Source organism: Lathamus discolor, chromosome 2 (assembly GCF_037157495.1).
Source record: "Lathamus discolor isolate bLatDis1 chromosome 2, bLatDis1.hap1, whole genome shotgun sequence".
Lineage (NCBI taxonomy): Eukaryota > Metazoa > Chordata > Aves > Psittaciformes > Psittacidae > Lathamus > Lathamus discolor.
This window is the reverse complement of record NC_088885.1, coordinates 43,185,681-43,206,791: the sequence shown is the minus strand read 5'-3', so window position 1 is coordinate 43,206,791 and position 21,111 is coordinate 43,185,681. Positions and strand designations below refer to the sequence as shown.

At 35.6% G+C, this 21,111-nt stretch overlaps 1 protein-coding gene across 1 annotated transcript in view; it reads left to right on the top strand.

Moving 5' to 3' along the window:
- The window catches only part of ODAD2 (outer dynein arm docking complex subunit 2), an 88,716-nt gene that overhangs the window by 45,259 nt on the left and 22,346 nt on the right, over positions 1-21,111 (top strand). Inside the window, 3 exon segments of the mRNA XM_065669252.1 lie at positions 5,529-5,643; positions 19,671-19,859; positions 20,436-20,657. Coding sequence (XP_065525324.1) covers positions 5,529-5,643; positions 19,671-19,859; positions 20,436-20,657 — 526 coding nt within the window.

Genomic DNA, 21,111 nt, shown 5'->3' with positions numbered 1-21,111 from the left:
GCAGGTTGGTACTTTGCTGTTCCTGGTGTTTCTGGTTCATCTGGCTGGATCCCTATTACATTACTTATTTCGTAATTACTTATTCCTCCTAATGGCTTCAAGGTTTCTAGATAAGTTGTTCTCTACTATTAGCTTTTCTCCTGACAAATTTGGCTCGTGGGTCTTGAGGCTTGTTTTCTTTGTCGTCTGTTACAGACAAGAACTGTTTAAAGGGTTACTTTTTTAAATTAGCACTACAGAAATTCTGAAAGCTATGATGATTTTTCTGGATTCTGCTATCATTGACTTTCATATATAGCAGAAACACAGAACAAAGCAGGAAAATTTAAAGAGAGTATCAAGCCCTCATAAGGATTGAGAATTTTCACAAATATTCTTACATTTTATTAGCTGTGCGTTTAACAAAGTGGGGCTTACATACTAAATATTCAGCTGAGCAGTCTTCTGTTTTGAATGTGGCTATATTTGCAGCCGTAGGTATGTGGAAACCACACAGACCGAGACTGGTGCTCATGTAGTTTCTGTGAATGATTCAAGGGTATGTAAGGAAGACAATGGGATTAATATAAGAAATAACATAATAATATGGATTATAAAAAAAAAAGAGAAGCATTCTATGAAGCAGTGCAGTTAACTTCTGAGATAAATATTGTACATTTAGCACATGTTCTATGGAGAAAGCCTGCACCGACAAAGAGGGATGAGTAGATCGGCAGAGGTGGATCTATAGCTTCTACGTCTATGTATTTTGTCCCTGCCATGTTTACTAGTTGACACTTTAACTTCTACAACTACTGAGTGGAAGCTACAGTAATGTCACTTTTCTGCACCAAACCTTTACTTTAGGGCAAGCCATTAAGTGATTCTTATTGACTCTATTGAGCTATGTAGATTAAAGAACAGCATCCAGCTTCTCTCACAGCAAAAAATAAGTTGACTTATTTTACAAGAAGCATAACTATGTGACTGAACTTCCTTACTGCTATGTGGACAGCATGAAGCTGTTCTGCATACTCAAGTCTGCTGAATAGCTACTGGAGGGGATGCTGCTGCATACATCTTTTATGTGCATTTGTCTTTTTGAGGAACTTTTTACATTAGTCATTTTCTCTTACTAAGAGTAGTAGTGCTTATTCTTTAACTGCCACTAGGTTGTCATTTGCTGTTTTAATTTGAAAATCCATAGACTTCATCTCTAGCATTCAAAACTGAGGGTTTGGAATCTTAAAAACTAAAATGTACAATTATTTTAGCCAAACAGATGGAGTTTGAGTCATTGGTGTACAATACCATTTATCAAATCAGTCCACAGTAACTAGTGAAAGTTTGAAGAAACATGCTAAATTGTGGTTTCAAAAAAGACGAGATTACATTCTGCCAGAATTAAACCCTATAATCTTACAGTGAGCGCAATACAGAGTCAGTATAACTTTGTTTATTTACATTTGTATTTGTGGTCTAAATTGGCAGGCAATTAAACTACAGTTCTTCAGAGTTCTGGCAAATAACATTGTAACAGAGAAAGATGATAGATATGACAAACAGATGTCTAGGCCGTGCATTTGTATGTGTGTTTAAGAAATTCATGTTAAAGTTTCTACTGGAAATGTTCAATATTAAGTTTGAATTTGAGAGATCAGTGCTATTTCAGATTAACAGCATTGCTAGTTTCAGATATATATAAAAAAACCAAAGTAAATTTCTGTAATTGTGACCCATGTCTTGCACAGAGATCTCATGATGTTCAGTGATGTCATGATATCAAGGTTCTTAAATGAAATTAAGTGAAAAGTCTATTAAACAACTGTTGATTGTAAACAACCAACAAAAGTTATTAAAAAAAATATCTTGTTAAATTGTCTGCACTGGTCGAGTAGCAAATACTAATTCCCTGTAACCTAGACGTTACAGAACTCTCTAAATGGGTTTTATTGCATTGATATTATTTGTCTATAAGACATAATCTGTGTACACCTTACATCAGATGTTCTGTGGGGATACCAGGAAGACAGTTTGTATATACCTTTTTTTGTGTGTGTATACCATGTTTAACACCTTCCAGTTGCCTTTTTGTAGAAGTGATGTCAGCTGCATACCCCTTCACCTGTGCTCTCATCATATCTGACCAGCACAGGAGTACATAATATAAGCACCCTTTCACTCCAGCATTTCTAACTGCCAATACAACTACTCTTGGTTATTTTGAAGGAGCAGAACAATCTACACCTTGTTCTAAATATATCAATGATCAAATAAGAGCAGTCTATGACAAGACACAGAGCTTTGAATCAGAAGAGGCCAGCTGGCCATCTTGGTCCAAGTCTATTGGGAGATGGCTCTGTTCTGTTAATGGATAGAGCCACAAGAATTCAGAATCTGGCCTCTTGCTTCTTCACTCTACATATTTATTTGTTGTTGTGTTACTTATAGTGAAACACTAGACAGCAATTACATATAACAAAGTTTTTATTTCTACTTTAGGTGACTTTCATGACTGTAAAGATTTTGCCTAGTAGTGTTCTGTACATTAGATACATTACATGCATACAGTTCAACTATTCTATAAAGCATTTAAATATTTAAACTTTGTAAAATATTGACATTTTTACTATCAACTAAATATCAAATTATTTCAGCTTATATGAGATTCCCTTCAGCTTTCAAAGAAAATGCTCCGTATCTTTATTAAAAGACCTGTCCTTTAACAGTCGTGGTTACTTAATGCAGATATAACTGTAGTTTAATTTTAACATCATAATGTCAAAAAACTATCATAAAATATATAATTACATGAATATAAACACAGAGTGATTAATGTACTAGCCATGGATCAATACGGAACTGAATGCTGACGATAGTAAATTTTAAGGTATGTTTGCATGTATCTAACGTGGTAAGTAGCTTATTACAACATCCTGCTAATAATGGTATAATAAATCTGGGGAAGATACAAAAGCCATATACAAAAGCAAATCAGAATATTGTTTAGCATTATGCCATGGGAGCTGAGATTTGCAAGATATACATGTATATTTCCCCATCTCTGCCTTTTCTTTGTTTATTTCTAAAGACATGAAAATGTGTATTTTTGTCCACTTAAAAAAGGACTTTTTGCATAGAAAAGAAACTAATGTGTAAGCACTTTTATAGAGGCAACATTTTTCAGGGCCATTTATTTTAGTGTTCCCTTCGCTTTTATGGCAGATATGCTCATTTAACACCCATTTTCTTCATTTGTTACATTTTGTAGTCAAACCATAGAAAAATTTAATTCTTCAGCAGTGCTTTCTTAACTGGCAAATATATGCTCACAGCAAGATAAAAATAAAGAGGTTTGTGCTTGTATAGTGATTGCACAACAATATGAGAATATAAGAGCATAGTTCTTTTCGTGTAGAGTTCTTTTCATTTGTGTTAATCTAGTGTAACTGTGAGAAAGCGGTAATCAGTGATGAACAATGTAATTTGGAGATTTGTTTGTTTAGTCCATGCTGGATTTTAGTTTGATTTTATATATGTTGAATGGTTGGAGAACTACACTTTCAGATATTCTGTTCTGTTGGGTCTAGGACAACTGGTCTTTCTGGTCTACAAGCAAAAGGCAGAATTCTTAAGAAAATGAACCATAAAATAAACCTTTAAAAGCTAAAGAGAAAACAAGAAATTTGAAAAGAAAATGAAAGTAAACTTTGAATTGAAAAGGAAGCTTTTGAAAAAAAAATAGAAAGGAAAGATAAATCAACCTAGAGTTTGTTTAAGTATGGTGGAAAAATCTGAGCTCAGTGTTTTGCTTCTATCTCTTGATTTTTATATACTGGTTGGAGCTGGGTCATTTATATTTAGCCTCTCTTGGGAGGAAGTACCTCATGTTGGTAAATGGTAGTACTCTGCTTGACTAGGAGAAAGATTCATGGGTTATTTTTTAATTAATTACAATATAGGAAAAAAATTCCTTGTGCTTTCTGAAGCGACAGGGAAGTGATGTTAAAATTGCTTAAAAGTGTTTGAGGTTTGGAGGGGTTGAAAAGCTTGTTTCGAAGCTTTTTTTTACATCACCATTACTATCTGAGCGCATATATGTAATTGCGTAGTTTGTGATCATGCTGTTGTATTTTGTTGCATTAAGACTTCTGAATTTGTCATTTGAATGATGTTTTCTTTGTAGCTGATTTGGAGCTGAGTAAAATAAAATAAGCTGTACTAAAACTAGCAGATCTTAAAAAACTTAAGGTGTCTCATCTTAACCATAGTTTTGTGCAAAAAAGTATTATTTTCAAAAACTTTTTTAACCAGTTTGTATCAAAGCATTATGAATAAAATCCTGGGTTATTTTAGTCAGAGTTCATGTCCGTAATTATATTTCTGCTTCAAATGATGAAAGGATTACATACAAAGCTGATTTTACTATTGGTTAAAAAATTTCCTGGCGAACCTATATATACTGAACACAAATGAGATGTTTTATCTGATGATTTTAAACACAACCTGTATTTAGATGTATCTTGTATTTACAATTAGATATGTAATTTTTTACTCTGTACAATTGTATTTTTAATTTTAGGTTAGCCATTGAAGCTGTACTTTTCTTTATCTTCATCTGCTCTGCTTTGGTTTTAACATATCTTTTTGAAAAAAAAGTCATGTTTGTAAAGGCTATTAAGTGTTGTTTGACCTTCCTTTCCAAGTAAGGACCCCCCTTTCCAATGGGCCCTAATGTGAAGTTAAGATCCCGAAGCCTGATAGATATGTAAACATAACACAGATGGTCAAGAGATGATTCTGATGATAATTCGTTTTTCAGCTAATTGCAAAGATACTTTGATTACAGTGTGTTTAAATAATTATGACATAGTATTCAGTGTTAGTCTTGCTGGTAAGGAGCGCAAATGGGGAAACAAGTTACACGTTATTCATGCCCAACAAAGGATACACTGTGGTGTGAGCATTTTAATTTCTAATGCTAGATTAGAAACATAGTATTTTAAAGTATGTCATAGAGTAAGGTAAATACATTAGGCATAGACCGAATAAAAAGTTAAGTACATAGTTTTGGGCATAAATATTTGTTTTGGAAAGTATTTGTTACTATATGAAAGAAGCCAGTATGCTTGAATTCAGATTTAACTTTGCATGCCAATCATTAAAAAGTCGCATGCTTGTTTTCATGTTTATATGAGTCCTGGTTATAATATAGTTTATCTTCTGTAAGAATTTTGAATGACAGTGCTGAGAAAAAAGTAAACAACATTAATGAGATTTAGTTAGAAAACATATTCTGTCTTTGCATCGTTTGTTCACACCCATTGGCTATAGTAAGCAATGTTTACTGAATATGTTGGTGGCAATTAGCTGGCTATACGACACAAGCACTTACATAAAGTAAAACAGTATGTTAAAGAAAAATCATATCAATACTTCTTAAAGCAGTGTTCCAAGCAAACATATTTTAAAATTTAACATTGTCTACTCCATAATTAATTATCTCTTAAATATATCTCTTTTTTTGTTTTGGTCTGTTTCTGCCATAGAATAATTGACCATCTAGAGGGAGTTCGTTTGTTATGGTCATTATTGAAAAATCCTAATCCAGATATTCAAGCAAGTGCAGCCTGGGCTATTTGTCCTTGCATTGATAATGCTAAGGTAAGAAAGTATTTAAAGGAATAGTTTTGTTATATATATCCCGATGTATAATTTTTATATTTGGACAATTTACAGCAGTACTTTGCTGTTTGCTTTTTACACTCTCTTCATTCTGATAACTGCTTACTAAAATGATGTATTCACTTCTGAAAAGTGAATAGTCCTCTGTCTAGCACTCATTATAGCATTCTGGTTTGCCTTCACAGTGCTTACTGTATTTGCAAAATATATTTTGATAACTTAATCAGGACCTAAGCTGTTCCCAAATTAAGCATGCTGAAAATCTGATAATGCTGAAAACAGACTTTTTTTTCACTCACAGGCTATGAGTAACAGAGATAGTTGTAGTGGTTCTTCGCTATGAGGTACTTCAGCTATGTTCTCAAGAGACCATCATTTGGTTTCAGAGTGTATTTCAGACTTGGTGCCAATGTAATCCTTAGATTTTCTGCTCAGACTGCCAACAAAAAGTGCCAGTTGTGAATAGCGGTTGTTGTGCAGGTCAGCCGTACACAGAAGACTGAGCTATTAATTTGTTTCATGTCAGTTTTTAAATAGAGATAAAATGGCAAGTATAAGCTGTAAGTCATCTGCAGTGTATTCTTACCACTGACTGACCTGTGGTAAAAATAAATAGGGAAGGTTTTGTTTCCCTTTAGAAGTTTCTTAGAATACTAAGTAGCCTGTTATCCATAATCCCAGTACAGTAATATCTTCCATTTCTAATTTACCTCCATATTTAATGCAACTTTTGCATCTTCTCTCTATTGTACCACAAATATATATTCTCCTACATGTCATTTGAGATCCTGACTATGTAAAGAATGGAAATTCCTTCAAAGTGCTGGATATTGTTTGCAGGCAGTGTTTCCTATTTGAAACTGAACACTGTAAGGTTGCTTTTAGTTTATATAGATGGGTGGATGTAGATATATGGATGAAACTATTGTAAGAACATTCCGTCTTGATTTTTATAACTTAAGCATTTTCTGTTTCTTCACGGTGATTTTTAAAATGCAGCTTCCTTGCCATGTTTCAGAAATGCTGATTATCTTCCCCCCCACACACACTTTTTTTTAATGTACACTGTAGTATAATATTTTTTTTTGTTTTTTTTGTTACCAAATGGGGTGTATACATTCTTCCTCAGTCAAGATATGACTATACCTTCACCTCTCTTGAACAATAATCCTATATAACGGAATGTTAAAATATTCCTTGATCTCAGAACTGAGGTAATACTTACTATGTGTAAGACTCTGCAACCTGTAGTGCCAGAGTAGCACTGCACATTTCTAGAGCTTCCACTAAAAGCACAATCAAGGACAGCTACTGAAATTATAGACTACATGGATTTTTGATTGGATTTTACTTTTTTTTTTTTTTCCCTGGGGGTATTTGATGAGTGTAAGCTATGTACATCCTTAGTGTAACCGTCCTCCTTTCATCTCTCTTGGCTGCCTGCCCTAATGCTAATCTGTGACCCCACAAAGAGTTCTTTGTGTGAGATGAAGGCAAAGTGGTACACTGAAGCAAACCTACCAATAATACCCTTTCCTCTGACACTAAATGGAAAGAAATATGTATAAAGCAGTGATTATAGCCACACTGTGGAAGTGCAGTAACTGTTTCTATCTGAACAAAATTTTGATTTTTTTATTCAAAGTTAAGAATATTCAAGAATTTACATGATCTTCCAAGAAGCACAGTTTGGTTTATGCAGTGCTTGATTCAAAAGCAATAAGAAGTTTATGACTTTAAAAGGTTTATGCGCATTCTGGCTTTTCGAAGCCTGTACTTGGGACTGCAAACCATGTTTCAAATAGCTGTGATCTTGGAATCACAATTAATTTTGTGTTCTTTTGTGGAAGCTGTAGTGGTTCTCTTTTGTAGTGTGGAGGTTCATTGATGTAATAGAACTTGTTAGTAGTATCAGAAACAAATTTGTCCTACAATGTATTACAGCATCCATTTTCTGCAGACATTTCCTGTACTTAGGAATACATAAATCCACCTTAAAGGTTAATTTCTATAGTATTTATGAAATCTTAGAAGATAATCTATCATAGTGATAGGGCTGTTGTCATATTATGTGAGTATGTGATTCTCTGTCGAGCATTTGCCATAATCTGTTTCAGATTAGAAAGTCTACCATTTCTGTTTTACTGTTAGGAGGATAAGAGTCACAAAAGTCCAAGACTTGAATACTCAAGATGTTTTAGGTGTTAGCTGGTTCTGAGCTTTTGAGTCTAACTAGTTTGGCTGCTGTTAGACAAGAAGTTAAATTTGAAAAGGGAACAGAATCCAAGTTCTGATAACCCTAGATTATATATGTCAAGAGTTACGGTATGGTAGCTGGTTCAAAGTACTTCCCATAGGACAGAATCATATCAATGCGTTATAGATAAAGGGCATTCTTTGTTACAGCAGTATGATACGGGTTAGTGATATTTGATCCATGACAGATCTGAGACTTTTTAAATAGAGGGTATAAATTGTACACTGTAGTACATAAACTGTTACAGCTCTGACAGCCATAATACTGGTTTGGTATCAGTCACCACTTCTGTATGCCAGGATTAGTTTTAACTGGTTTTAGACTTAAGAATTTATTACAGAGTGAAGATCTTATGGGTAGGCTGACAGTGATATAACTTGAGTGGTACAACTCTCCTAGGAGAATTTTCACAGCACCTGAAAGTGCTACTAGTGAGTCTTAGACAAATTTCTCATTATTTTGGATAAATTAGTTCATACATTTCTTTAAAATATAAGACTTAAATAGACAAGGATGTCATTTATTCAAAGGGATTATCTTAATAGGAGCAGTTTCTTATTAATTAGTTCCTTACTTCCAAAAGGAAAAGTTACTACTGCAGGCACATAGTAATGACAAAGTGTAAGTGCACTGTCCAAGAAACACAAATGATTATGAAAAATGGCTAAGAAAAGTCTACTCAAGTCTGTTGATGTTGGAACAGCAATATTTGGTTATGATGCTTCTTTGAAAAACAGTGTTTATAATGTTCTTGCAATGTACATCAGCCCAAACAGAAAAATTTACAGAAACTCTACAAAGATGTTATTTGGGCTATTATAAAATTCATCCAAAGGCATAGTGCCAATACGAGGAGCACTGCCAACTTGAGTTTGTATGAAAATACCTATTTCCTCACAGAGTAACCTTTAAATAGAATGTCTTGAAATAAATTGAAGAAAAAGGAAAAAGAAAAAGAGAAAAAGGAGAAAAAAAGAAAGAAACAGAAAAAGTTGTAAGGGTTATTTTCCATCCTCATATTTAGTAGTTTTGGGTACAAACATTAGGTTAGGAATGGTAATGTCAGGCGTTGTATTTTTTCTGTCTTTTGTTGGTGCTCGTGTGTCAGCTTTCAATTTGCAGAGTTTCAGTTTTAGCTTTTATTATAGCTACAACTGTGAAGGCTCTCTTAAAGAGCTTCCGGAAGCCAGTTACATATAAAGTCTATCAAAATAATTTAAGTAAACAGTATGAGACTGGGGATTTGTAAGAAGAGAGAGAAAAAGTTACTCTATTTTCTTAAAATGTACTTGTAAAATGACATCTCACACGTTTCCGACAAAGCACGATTCTCTCTCCACCTTCCAAATTACTGCATCCCTTTCAGCTCTGCAGTGGAATTTCATGGGTGTGATGAAGGATGATCAGCCATTTAAAACTGTCCATGTATTTCCTACGTATGGGGAAAAATAATGTCCATGATGACACAAAATAAAAAAAAAAAAGCCCAGAATCAAAACTAAAGTAGGTTTAAGAGGGAAGGGTCATGAGATGGGTATGTGTGGAGGTCAAGTAGCCTTCATTACTGCAGAAGTATTATATACTGAGGAAGTGATTTCTACTGGAGCCAGCAGTCTGGAGTTAACCTGTGGGTGGAAAATATGCTGCTGATGACCCATGCTATTTAGGATTCTTACACAGATTTTGCTTGTTATGGAAATTTTAACATAACCATATGTATAAAACCACAGAGAATATTTCTCTACTAAAAGTAACAAAGAAATATAGTTGAACTTGGAAATTCTTCTGATATTTAACAAATAGTAAAATTATTTGCTGGTTTAGATAAATTAAGATGCTTTGTTTACACATTTTGCTAATTTAAAACTGTGGTGTACAAGGATCAGTCATGCCCATAATGCACACACTGTTGTTCATTTGTTTTATATTTAAAAATATTTACTTAAATAGTACCAATACATTTTTGTTTATGTACCATTCTTTGGTTAAGCCTATAATGTCAAAATTCCCTACTTGAATATGTGCAGCATTTTCCAGTTTCTTTTGTTTTCCTTGCTATGCTTCTTGCAATTCTATACAGAAACCTTGGCACCTCAAACTCAGTGCTCTTACTACTCTCTTTCTATTTTCCTATTTGTTTTCTCTAGACATTAGCATTTTTAACATCAGTCATACCTACTTCTCTATATTTGATCTAATTTTTATGCAGTTTTTAATCCCTGATATCTGGATGTAGACTTTCCAAATGGTTAAGCATTTGTTATGAACTAAACTTCAAAAGAGTACTGTAAGAGACAGAGAAAAGGCACCTCAGGACTTCCAGAGCCCCAGAGTCCTTGGAGATTTAGGAAGCCTGGGAAGCTGGACCTGGCTTCATAAATCGATTGCTGGCTGCCTTTCTTGCCAGCATACATGCAAAACCAGCCTATCCAATGATTCTTGACACAGGCTGCCTAGTTTCATGAACCAACTACCAGGAGTTGTTTGGGCCTCCTATAGACACATTACCCTGGAGATCCTGAATACACTGACATAAATTGCCCTGAGGTGCTTAGTGTCTACAAATGTAGGAGTCCAGTTCCTGTAAAATGCATAACCTGAAAGCTGAGAATCAAAGGGAAACTAAGAACGTAACCCATATCTTTGTCATTGGGGAGCCTCAGGTCTTAAGTTCCATGCAAAGCAGCTGCCTGAGAGCTTGGAGACCATAAGAAGCCAGAAAGCTTAGGAGCTCCTGGAGACCTGGCTTTCCAGCTGTTTGGCAGCCCATCAGGCAAGAAGTCAGTGATTCTGTGAAAACCAGAAGCCAAGCAGCCTGGCAGGCTACTCACCAGCCATCTGGCTGACAAGAGAAAAGATGAAGAGGCACGTTGGTAATTTAGCCTGCCTTTCTGCCTGGTTTCTGTCAAAACTTTTCAAGAAGTCGTTGTATTCTTATGGAAGGTTTTGGTTCCATTCCATTAGCATTTTCTGATGGAATACTGTTCCACTGGAAAATATTTGACTAGCTTTCCTTGCAGTTAGTTTATAACAGCTACACATGCTGGTCAACAGCTTGTCATGTAGCTTCTGTACTTTTAAATTATACTCGCTAATTGGATTTTAAACACCTGTAAAAAGTTTAAACCCCCTTCTCCTCCCATTTTTTCTTTTTCATCTTTTCTTTATTTTTTCTTTTTTCTCCATCTCACTTTTTTCCTATCTACCCTCTTACTTGGCACATGGGACTTCCATAGATTTTAAGGCAAGAAAAGAGCACGGAGATCGTTGTGTCTCATTTGCTGCATAGCATAAACCAGAAAATTTCAAGCAATCATTTTATCTAGCACAGAAGCTTTTGATTGAACTATAACATATTTTATATTTCATGCTTGTTCAGATTCTGACTGGTCTGTAATGGTAAGTGGTATATTATGATATGATTGCTTTCTTATATACCACACAAATTTATGGAACAATGCCAGAGTTGCAAGGACACAAAGAATAATTGTTATGACAGTTTATTAGTTTGTATTGTCACTGCAGCGATTGTTTACCTAGGCTGTCCTCAGAACTTCCCAATATTGCTGTCTTGTATCTCTACAATATTAAGCTACATACGTGTCCTGTCCTAGTGACCAGGTTTACTGGAGACACTGTGATGTTGTTCAGTTTGAGAGTGTAAACAGAAGCAGGTCAGAAGTTTTTGAGTCCATAATGTTGGCTGTCCTACACTTGACCTCATCAATGTTTACAAATATGTAAAGGGTGGGTGTCAGGATGATGGAGCTAGGCTTTTTTCAGTGATATCCAGTGATAGGACAAGGGGCAATGGGTGTAAACTGGAGCATAGGAAGTTCCACGTTAACATCAGGAAGAACTTCTTTACTGTAAGAGTGACAGAGCACTGGAACAGGTTGCCCAGGGGGGTTGTGGAGTCTCCTACACTGGAGATATTCAAGGCCCGCCTGGACAAGTTCCTGTGTGATGTACTGTAGGTTACCCTGCTCTTGTGGGGGGGTTGGACTAGATGATCTTTTGAGGTCCCTTCCAACCCTTGGGATTCTGTGATTCTGTGATTCTAATCTTTGGCAGATGTCTGACCTACAATTCATTTTAATCTATGGGTAAAATAAAGATGTGTACCAGCTTCAGTCTCTAGTAATTATGGATGGTAGTGTTTAAATCTGTCTGAATCACAGTACCAAAAATAAAAATACACTTGGCAACCAGCTAAACCTGTCTAATAAGGGCATTAGACCTTTTTATATGGAGCAGTGAGGTTTTGGGGAGTGGCTGTCAGTGTTGTACCCTTTTGTCCTTTACTGATCACCTTTTCCCCATAGGAAACCTTGCTAGGAAATATCATCTCATTCTTGGAAACATTCACTATGGCCTGGAATGTGTGTGAACTGATGCTGGTGTGCATTTGGTCTGCTGATCCATACCCCACCCTCACTTTGGGTTATAGGACTTCCTATTCTGGCAGAGACACTACCCACATTGAGTTCCCCCAGGAATCCACTGGACCTTTGCAAACTACTGCGAAGGGCCTTTGCAAACTTTAACATGGGAAGTTCAGGATAGATATAAAGGAGAAGTTCTTTACTGGTAGGGTGATGAGGCACTGGAACAGACTCCCCAAAGAAGTGGTAAATGCTCCATCCCTGGCAGTTCAAGGCCAGGCTGGATGGAGCCTTGGATGACACGGTCTAATGTGTGGTGTCCCTGCCCATGGCAGGGGGGTTGGAACTAGATGATCTTAAGGTCCGTTCCAACCCTAACTTTCTATTATTCTATATTAGAGGTGACTATCTCATAAACATATTTAATTATAAGAAGAGTATTAGACACTTATTTGGATTCAATTCAATCCAAAACTGATGGAAACAAAGCCTAGCTTTTCCAGTAATTCAATGTTATCTGTTTCTCATACTTCCATTATTAAAATGCTTTTCAAAATAATCTAACGCAAATCATGGCATTGTCTCTACCGTGGCCTCAAAGGACTTTAATAATAGTAGTTTCACTGCTTCTGTGAAAAAAAAAAAAATAGATTTTGGCATTTACTCAGGACTGAACTTCAGTGACAGTTGAGAGGAGGGGAAGGAAATGTAAGTGTAGGCCGCCAGACTGAAAAGCAAGGAAAACAATAGACAAAAAGACTATTAGAAGTTGCATGAGTGAATATGTGGACTTCTTCCCCCCCCCCCATCTTTTTAGAGAACATGCATTGCATGCTTTCTTAGGCTGTACAGTTGGCTAATGGAATTTGCTTTTGTTTCTTGAAACTGTGAATAGCAATATACTTGCCAAGTATTTAACTGTGTGGTGATCAAATCCTGAAGAGCCAGGAGTAAGGAATTGTGTTCTTCTGGGCTACGGAGTAGCACTGGAGCCATGTTAAAGCTACGCTGCTTTCCCACTCTGGCTTTAGCTGCTTCAGTGAGGTGAAGAGGACAGGAAAATCCACGTTGCTTGTCTGCTGTTGTTTTCTCAACACATCGTATTTTCCCAACACAGAAGAAAATTTGTGAGATGTAGTGAGTTAGTCTCATCTTACAAGATGTTTCTTCATCTGTTCTGCCACAGTGAAAGCCTCCACAGCTGTATAGACAGGAATAAAATTAGCCTTTAAATATAAAAAAAGTTTGATTAATGTTACCATTAAATTGTTTAATAAGAAAAAATAATAGAAACTTCATTATAAAAATTGTGTTTTTCGCTTTTAATTGAACAACTATAATATAGAAATTTATCTGTTGCATTTCTTCATTTTGAATTTTAAATTTCAGAGTGCTTTAGGATGCTAAGTGACTTAGTTGGCAATAGGGATGGAAATGGACAGCTTCCTTCATTGAAGAAAACGTGGTTTAAAGATGACTCTTGATAGCTAAAATTTATTTGCACAGCTATACCATCACTTTTTTATGCAAAAGCATTTCAATTTGACAAATTAGCTTTGACACGTTAAACTTTTTAAGAAGTTCCAAGAGAGAAATACTACTTGTTTTTAGTGGAGAAACTTTCATCTTTACAAGTAGAGTATTTTTAAAAATAAACACAAAGTGTTTTTGTAATACAGTGTTTGGCTTTAAGTCTTTCATATAAAGAAACCAGTATTCACTTTGGAAAAAATAAGAAAGGAATTCAGTTACAAAAGAATTCAGTAATTCTTTTACAAGAACTGTATGTCTCAAGTTTGAAGAATTTTATATACTTAATGAAAGTAACCACAAAAAAATATAATGACAAGAGAACTCAAAAATCCTGAATGTTTTCCTTGTATAAATACTGTGAAGATCAAGTGTTTTTTCCAAATCTGTCTTTCTGCAATTATTGTAATGTTTTCTGATCCTAATTAAGGAAAATGTGTGAAGCTTGTCTATCTTACAGTATTTCTGCTTTTGGCAGCAGCTAATGTAGAAATAAGTGAAAAGGAAAAGTAACTGAATTTTTTAACTGTAATAGTCATGCAGTGATTACAGAGTAGCAGGATAAGGCTGTTGTTAGCACAACAGGTAACTGTTGCCCTCAAAATTCATACTAGATTTTCTTTTTTTTAACTGCTTGAGATTGCAAACTCCTCCCCTTTAATGCAATTTTTAAATAAATAGAATTTATCGTACTTTCTGAGGATAAAAACTTGCTGTCCGCTAGTTAGAAGACATGGTCATGTGAAGTCATGAAAAATCCTGTTGTCTCTTCCTGTCTTCTTCAGCCACTTAAAATGTAGTTAAACAATCTGTATTTTTTCATATATGTCACCTCACGCTAAATATTACATTAAAAGTTATAAAAATGATGATTAAAATGAACATATTTCCTGTTAATGTGGTAAAATGCTCTTGCTTCCCCCCCCCACCCCCCCCTGCTGTTTTTAAAAACACTTTTATTGCTTCTCTAAATGTTTGTGTTTGGCTTCTTATTTTGTTTATCTCAGGAAATATCATTGTTAAAACAGAAGTATTCAGCCTATCATTAACACATGCACTCAGATATGTACAATAACATTATCTGTTTTATTGCTTATTAGTGATGTTTATCTATAAAGGGTGTTCCTTAGGCTTTATTCTTACCATACCATTTTTTTTCCTGCCTGACTAAAGCTGAGTAGCCTTGTTAGGACAATTAAGAAGTAAGGTTTTGACACAACAGATAAGGGCAGAAAAGAAATTATCTAAATTCACTTAAATACATTTTCTTTTTCTTTCAAGTTGTTGTTTGTATAGCTATATATGAAGATGTACTCTAAGATTTTCAAAATACTGATGTTTGTTGAATAACTTCATATGTAACGTGTAGCCAGTATCAGGTTGGAAATGGAACACTTTCGCCTTCAATTGCAATAGCCAGATCATGTTATTACTTAATAGCAAACAACCCAGACTTTGAAACAATGCCATTTACATATCTGCAGTGAGGTTTAAGGACTACAGGTAAATATGAATGCTTAACACACACTAACAGCCTGAAATGACAAACTCTTTGTTTTTAGAACATAACTTACTACTGTATTTAGAACACAACAATTAACTTAGAAGGTTTAATTTAAAGATTGTATTTTTTCATGTGTGAAACAATAAGTAAAAAAATATTTCCAAAGACAAGTTATATATAATTTTCTTATGTTACAAAAAATAAGTATAGATGAAAGTGCCTGAGAGTATCTGGAAACTAAAATCACAGAAACTACTTTAGGTTTTATACTATGAACAGCTATATGATCATTAACACAAGAATACGCAAAGAACATAGATTCAGAAGAATTAAATCCAGACCTCCGCAATTACAGGCACAACTTCATATAATTTCTTCTTTAAACATCTTTAAAGTATGGCAATTTTATATAATAAATACACATCTTCCAGTGGAAAAAAACCACCAACCCCCAAAACAACCCAAAATCACCCGAAAAACAACAACACCCCCTCCCCCCCCCAGCACAAGTAGAAATTTACTGTACAAAGCAAGTATGTGGTTTTGCTAAATGATGCCAGAAAGATTGCATTTGTTGTTTAAATTTCTTGGGGGGGGGGGGGGGGGGGGGTGGTGGTGGTGGTCGAAATTATACATAACATAATGAATTTTAAAGTTCTCATTTCAGTCCAACTTTCTTTTCATTGTTCTTCAAATTTCTTGCTTCTTTGTTTTTCTCTTTGTCTTAAACAGACCACCAGACTACACCCACAATCACATTTGGGAAACTTTCCTGACATGTGGTTTCTGCAGTTTCCCTCTGCTTTTCATCACTGTTTGAAGGTTCTGTCCCTGTGTTTAGCTGGTTTCACAGATGATTATTGACACTCTTTTCTTTTACTTACTGCTGAATTGTTTATATATTATTCCATCAGTTTAATTGGACTGTACTCATTTATAAAATGTGGAAAATATAAGCTTGTCAGGAAAGAAATTTAACAAGTAGGGATACAAACACCTGGAAAGAAAATATGCAAGGTAGGAAAATATAAAATGTACATACTAGTTCATGAAGATGGGATACAGATTATCCTATCTCTTCATGAAACATCTTTCAAGAGCATGAATAATACACAGATATCTGAACCAAGCAGAAAAGCAGAATCATTTTAATGTATAGCAGGGCCCCTTTCAGCCCTTAGACACTTCTCTGTAAAGTTTACCTCCTGAACGGAAGCCTTTCTCATTTGTTGAGCTGTTATTTAGACACAAGGTAATGAACATGTCTGTAGTAACTTTTAAGAAATTGAGCTAAATGTAAAATACCTTATTTTCTTTCAGTCTCCCGTGTCTAGTCATGTAACCCTAGATCCCTCTAATATGTATAGGTAAGAAATTTCTGTGTAGCAATCTTTTTCTGAAACCCATTATCTACCACCTTTGGTCAAATTTTAGTATTTCAAGACAAACACGAAAACTGATTCTGAGAAATATTGTACTGCTCTTTTTCCACATGCTTCAGCTTCTGGTTTTGACCCTCACACTGTATGGCTTTAACCTCTCCCTTCCAATCTCAAGAATTACACTGCCTGTGTTGGAAAATATTTATTCTTGATGGGCCTACCCACTGCTTGTCCTTTCTGTGAGAAAGAAACATCACAGCTAAGAGCTCTGTATAACATTTAGACCCAGAACTAAAAAAGATGAACTGCATGATCTTCTGGAAATTTTGTTTACCAAGTCCATGAACAATCTGATGGATTTGCTCAGCAAAGCTAACACAATACATTTGGACACTACTCAGTTCATAAATCAGCCCCCAAAAAGAAATAAATATGATCAAAACCATTCTTGGTCTCATGGTCACTCCCTAGCCCTAGGAAAGTTCATACTATCCAACTTTGCACTTTCATGAAGTCCTAAGACCTTTCAGTCCAAAAGAATTTCAGGAGAGTGTCTGGTAGTTTTATTGAAAATTTTCCTATTGACCTGTTGAAGGAAGCAGATGAAAGTAAGTCCACTTGCAGACCTTCCTTTCCGTCTCTGAACATTTACCATCACTGATGTGCACAGGCTAAAATTCCGTTTACAAAGTTACTGCTAGCCATTTGGCCAGTCAGTTTTACTTTCTTTCCAGTGTAATAACAGTTTAAAACCAGGCCATCCAATGCCATCTGCAGATGTGCCACCACAGTGACACCAAGAATCTCCTCTCACCTATTCTCTATTCCTGTTTTCAATACCTTCTTTGAAGGGTATGATTTGGGCTCTACTGGCATACTTCTAGTAAATAGTTCCATAAAATTTAGATGACCATCAAAAAACACCTGAAGTTCTTGCCCACAGTGGTTTCTGACTCTTATCTATTTTGTAATCAATAGTCCATGTGCTTTTCTTAAGTCTTGTGTTTTTACAGAAAACCTTAAGTTAGCTGTAATTAAGTCATTTGCTAGTTTCTATATTCATTAGACAAAGTACTTCAAGAGAACTATTCATCTTTCCAGATCTGCATCTGAAAGGTTGAAAATATAGCAAAAAATGCTGGGCTGGATAATAGATTGTATAAAGAAGTCCTGATAAAACACAAATACCTATGCTTAGTATAGAGATCCACTCAACTAAAGTAATTAATAGGCCCATTAAAGTAGTGATTTTTCCAGATGCCATTGGAATACTTGATATTTTCAGGTTAGGCACTTGAAGTTTCATAGAATCATAGAATAGTTAGGGTTGGAAAGGACCTTAAGATCATCTAGTTCCAAACCCCTGCCTTGGGCAGGGATGCCTGGCCCTAGGTCATGTCGCCCAAGACTCTGTCCAACCTGGCCTTGAACACTGCCAGGCATGGAACATTTACAACTCTTTGGTAACTGACTGTGTAACTTAATCACTTAAGAATTTGCGCTTAAACAAAACTTAGAGTTATACCCCACATGGTTGTAAGGGTACATGAAATACTGTGTGCTGTGTGTCACTTTATCAGGTACTGCCAGTTCCTCTTTGCTTGGGGCAACAAAATGGATTCCATGCCTGTTAATTCAGTCTGCCAAAACTGCTGGTTTTCTCCGTTTTACCCATTGACATGTAAACATGTGCTTGATAATTTGAATTCAGTAATAAACACAAGACTGTGAGACCAGCCAGTGATCTGTCAGAACAAAGATTCACTGACACAGTATTGTTTCTCATACTAGTCCATAAGGAAGTAGTCTCATACTAAGTCTAAGGAAAGGTAGAACAGGGCAAACTTGTAGCTATGGTTTCCTCACCAGGATGCTCTTCTACCTTCAAGAAGTCTGTGACTCAGGAACTTTCCAAATCAGACAGAATACTTTTATACTGAATAACTGATAATGGATTTTCCCCCCCCATGAATCTGTCTAGTTAATTTTGTTGATTTAATAACGTGCAAACTTCTAACAGCCACTGCAGTGCAGCTCCAAGGACTTCAATATCTCAATTATGCTTTGTTTGAAAATAACTCTGTTTCGTTCTGAACATACCACCAGCTGATTTCATCTGATGCTTCTAGTTCTTATCCTAGAAGAGAGATCCTTGTGTGTCCTTTCCATTCTACTCAAGATTCTATACACCTCTATCATACCTCTTCTCGTTTATCTTTTATTACCTTGAATGTCCTAGTTGGTTAGTCATTCCTTCTACAGAGCAGTTCCTTATCTTTGATTATTCTTGTTGTCTCTAAGCCTTGTCTAATTTTACTATAACTTTTTCAGGATGGAAAAGGTGGACCACATCTGCATTCTGTGTTCAAGATCAGGAGTTTTTGTCCTTTAGTCACATTTTACATTGATTGTTCATACTCTGAGGTGCACCATGGTTATCCCACAGTTGTCATGACTTCTGTAACCTTCCCTCTTAAATATTGGCACTGCTACCAGAAAATAATAGTACCACTCCTTTGGTTTAGCTGTCAGACTTAATATAGGAAATAGAAGACACTATGAGAGCCTAAACAGGGATGTCCTAAGGTATGTGTGGCACCCTTCAGGCTAATGTAATACAGTGGATAAGGGTGATTTGCACCATTCTGGAGTGACAGCTCGAGGCCATAAAGAATACCTTGCTTAAACATGACACTTGTGGTATCTAAAATCACACTAGATAATCTTTATTTAGGCACTGAATTTCTGCCTAGCTGGTAGTGTGTAAGACAGTCTAACTCTTCTATGTCAACTAAGAGAGCTGTGTTCTGAATTAATCATATTTCTGAGTGAAAGAAGCACAGCAATAGCTGCAGTTATGAGTATATCATGCCAGTCTCTTTTTTAACGTTTGCATGTATGTACAGATTCAATATTTAAAAATAATTTCTCTTTTCATTCTCATTAAGGATGCAGGGGAAATGGTTCGATCTTTTGTTGGTGGCTTGGAACTGGTAGTCAATTTGCTAAAATCAAAGAATAAAGAAGTTTTAGCAAGTGTATGTGGAGCCATTACAAATATAGCTAAAGATGAAGAAAATTTAGCTGTTTTAACTGATCATGGAGTCGTCCCCCTGTTGTCAAAACTAGCAAACACAGTAAGTAACATCTAAACATATTATACTAAGTATATGAACTTTTTATGACAGATTGCATTATACCCAACTAAAAGGTTATGGCAAAAGCTGAAGATTCTATATCAGCTGCAAGGAAGAGCTGTATGTAGCTGATGTACTTTAGGCATGAAAACACTCTGTGGCTGGTACTAAAACGACTTTGGAAGATGAGCTTAATTTTAATAGCCCTTGTTGCTTAGTACTGCTTTACTGAGATGCAGATGCTGTAATGAAAAAGCACAAAGGATCGAGAGAGCAATAAATCTGAACCATGGCAAAGAATCTCAGTGATGGGTCTGTATGTTAAATTTTAATGCTGATCTTACCTAATTTCCAGTCAGTCTAAAAGCACCTTTGAAATAATATAAAAATTCACAGCAGTTCCTTTAGAGAGAATAGTAAGCAACTACTAGCTCCATGCCTTATAGCTTTCACCAGTTTTTAATTCTATTACGTAGGATGCCTTGAAGATGTTTGAGAATACAATTCTGGTTTTCTAAGAAATTCTTGTTATATTATGTTGTCTTTAATGTATTAATTTTTTTTTACTTTCCTCAGAACAATAACAAATTAAGACGTCACTTAGCAGAGGCCATTTCCAACTGCTGCATGTGGGGGAGAAATAGAGTTGCCTTTGGAGAGTCCAATGCTGTAGCTCCTTTAGTACGTTACTTGAGGTCAAATGATCCATCAGTTCACAGAGCTACAGCTCAGGCTTTATATCAGCTTTCCGAGGATCCCAACAACTGTATCACCATGCATGAAAATGGAGTGGTGAAGGTGAGGTGGAATTTTTTTCTTATTTGGAGTTCAGATAGTCAAAAGGGCTTGGTATGGTCAAGAGAAGAGATCTTTCATTTGAAATAGTTCTTTAATACGGCTGTGTACTTCACATTTTCTGAACTTCATTCTAAAAATGTTTGGTCGAGTAATGAATTAGGGAACCATATTTTAGTGCTAAAGATACTATAGTTAGGTGATTGTTGGGAACGGAAATACGATATGGGCATTCACCTCTATAGTGCATGACTCTGACCCGATCAGTAGTGACATCAGTCACATCAGCGTTTTGTTATTCCCAAGTGACTTGTACAAAAGAAGTTGGGTTATCTAAATGGATAGTTTCCTAGTATGGCAGAAAGTCACTTAGGAATCGAGAGTAACTGGATCTGGGGGAAAAGCAAGATAGAATAATGCAAAGGCTTAGTTTACCAGCAGTTGTTTAAATGAAGTC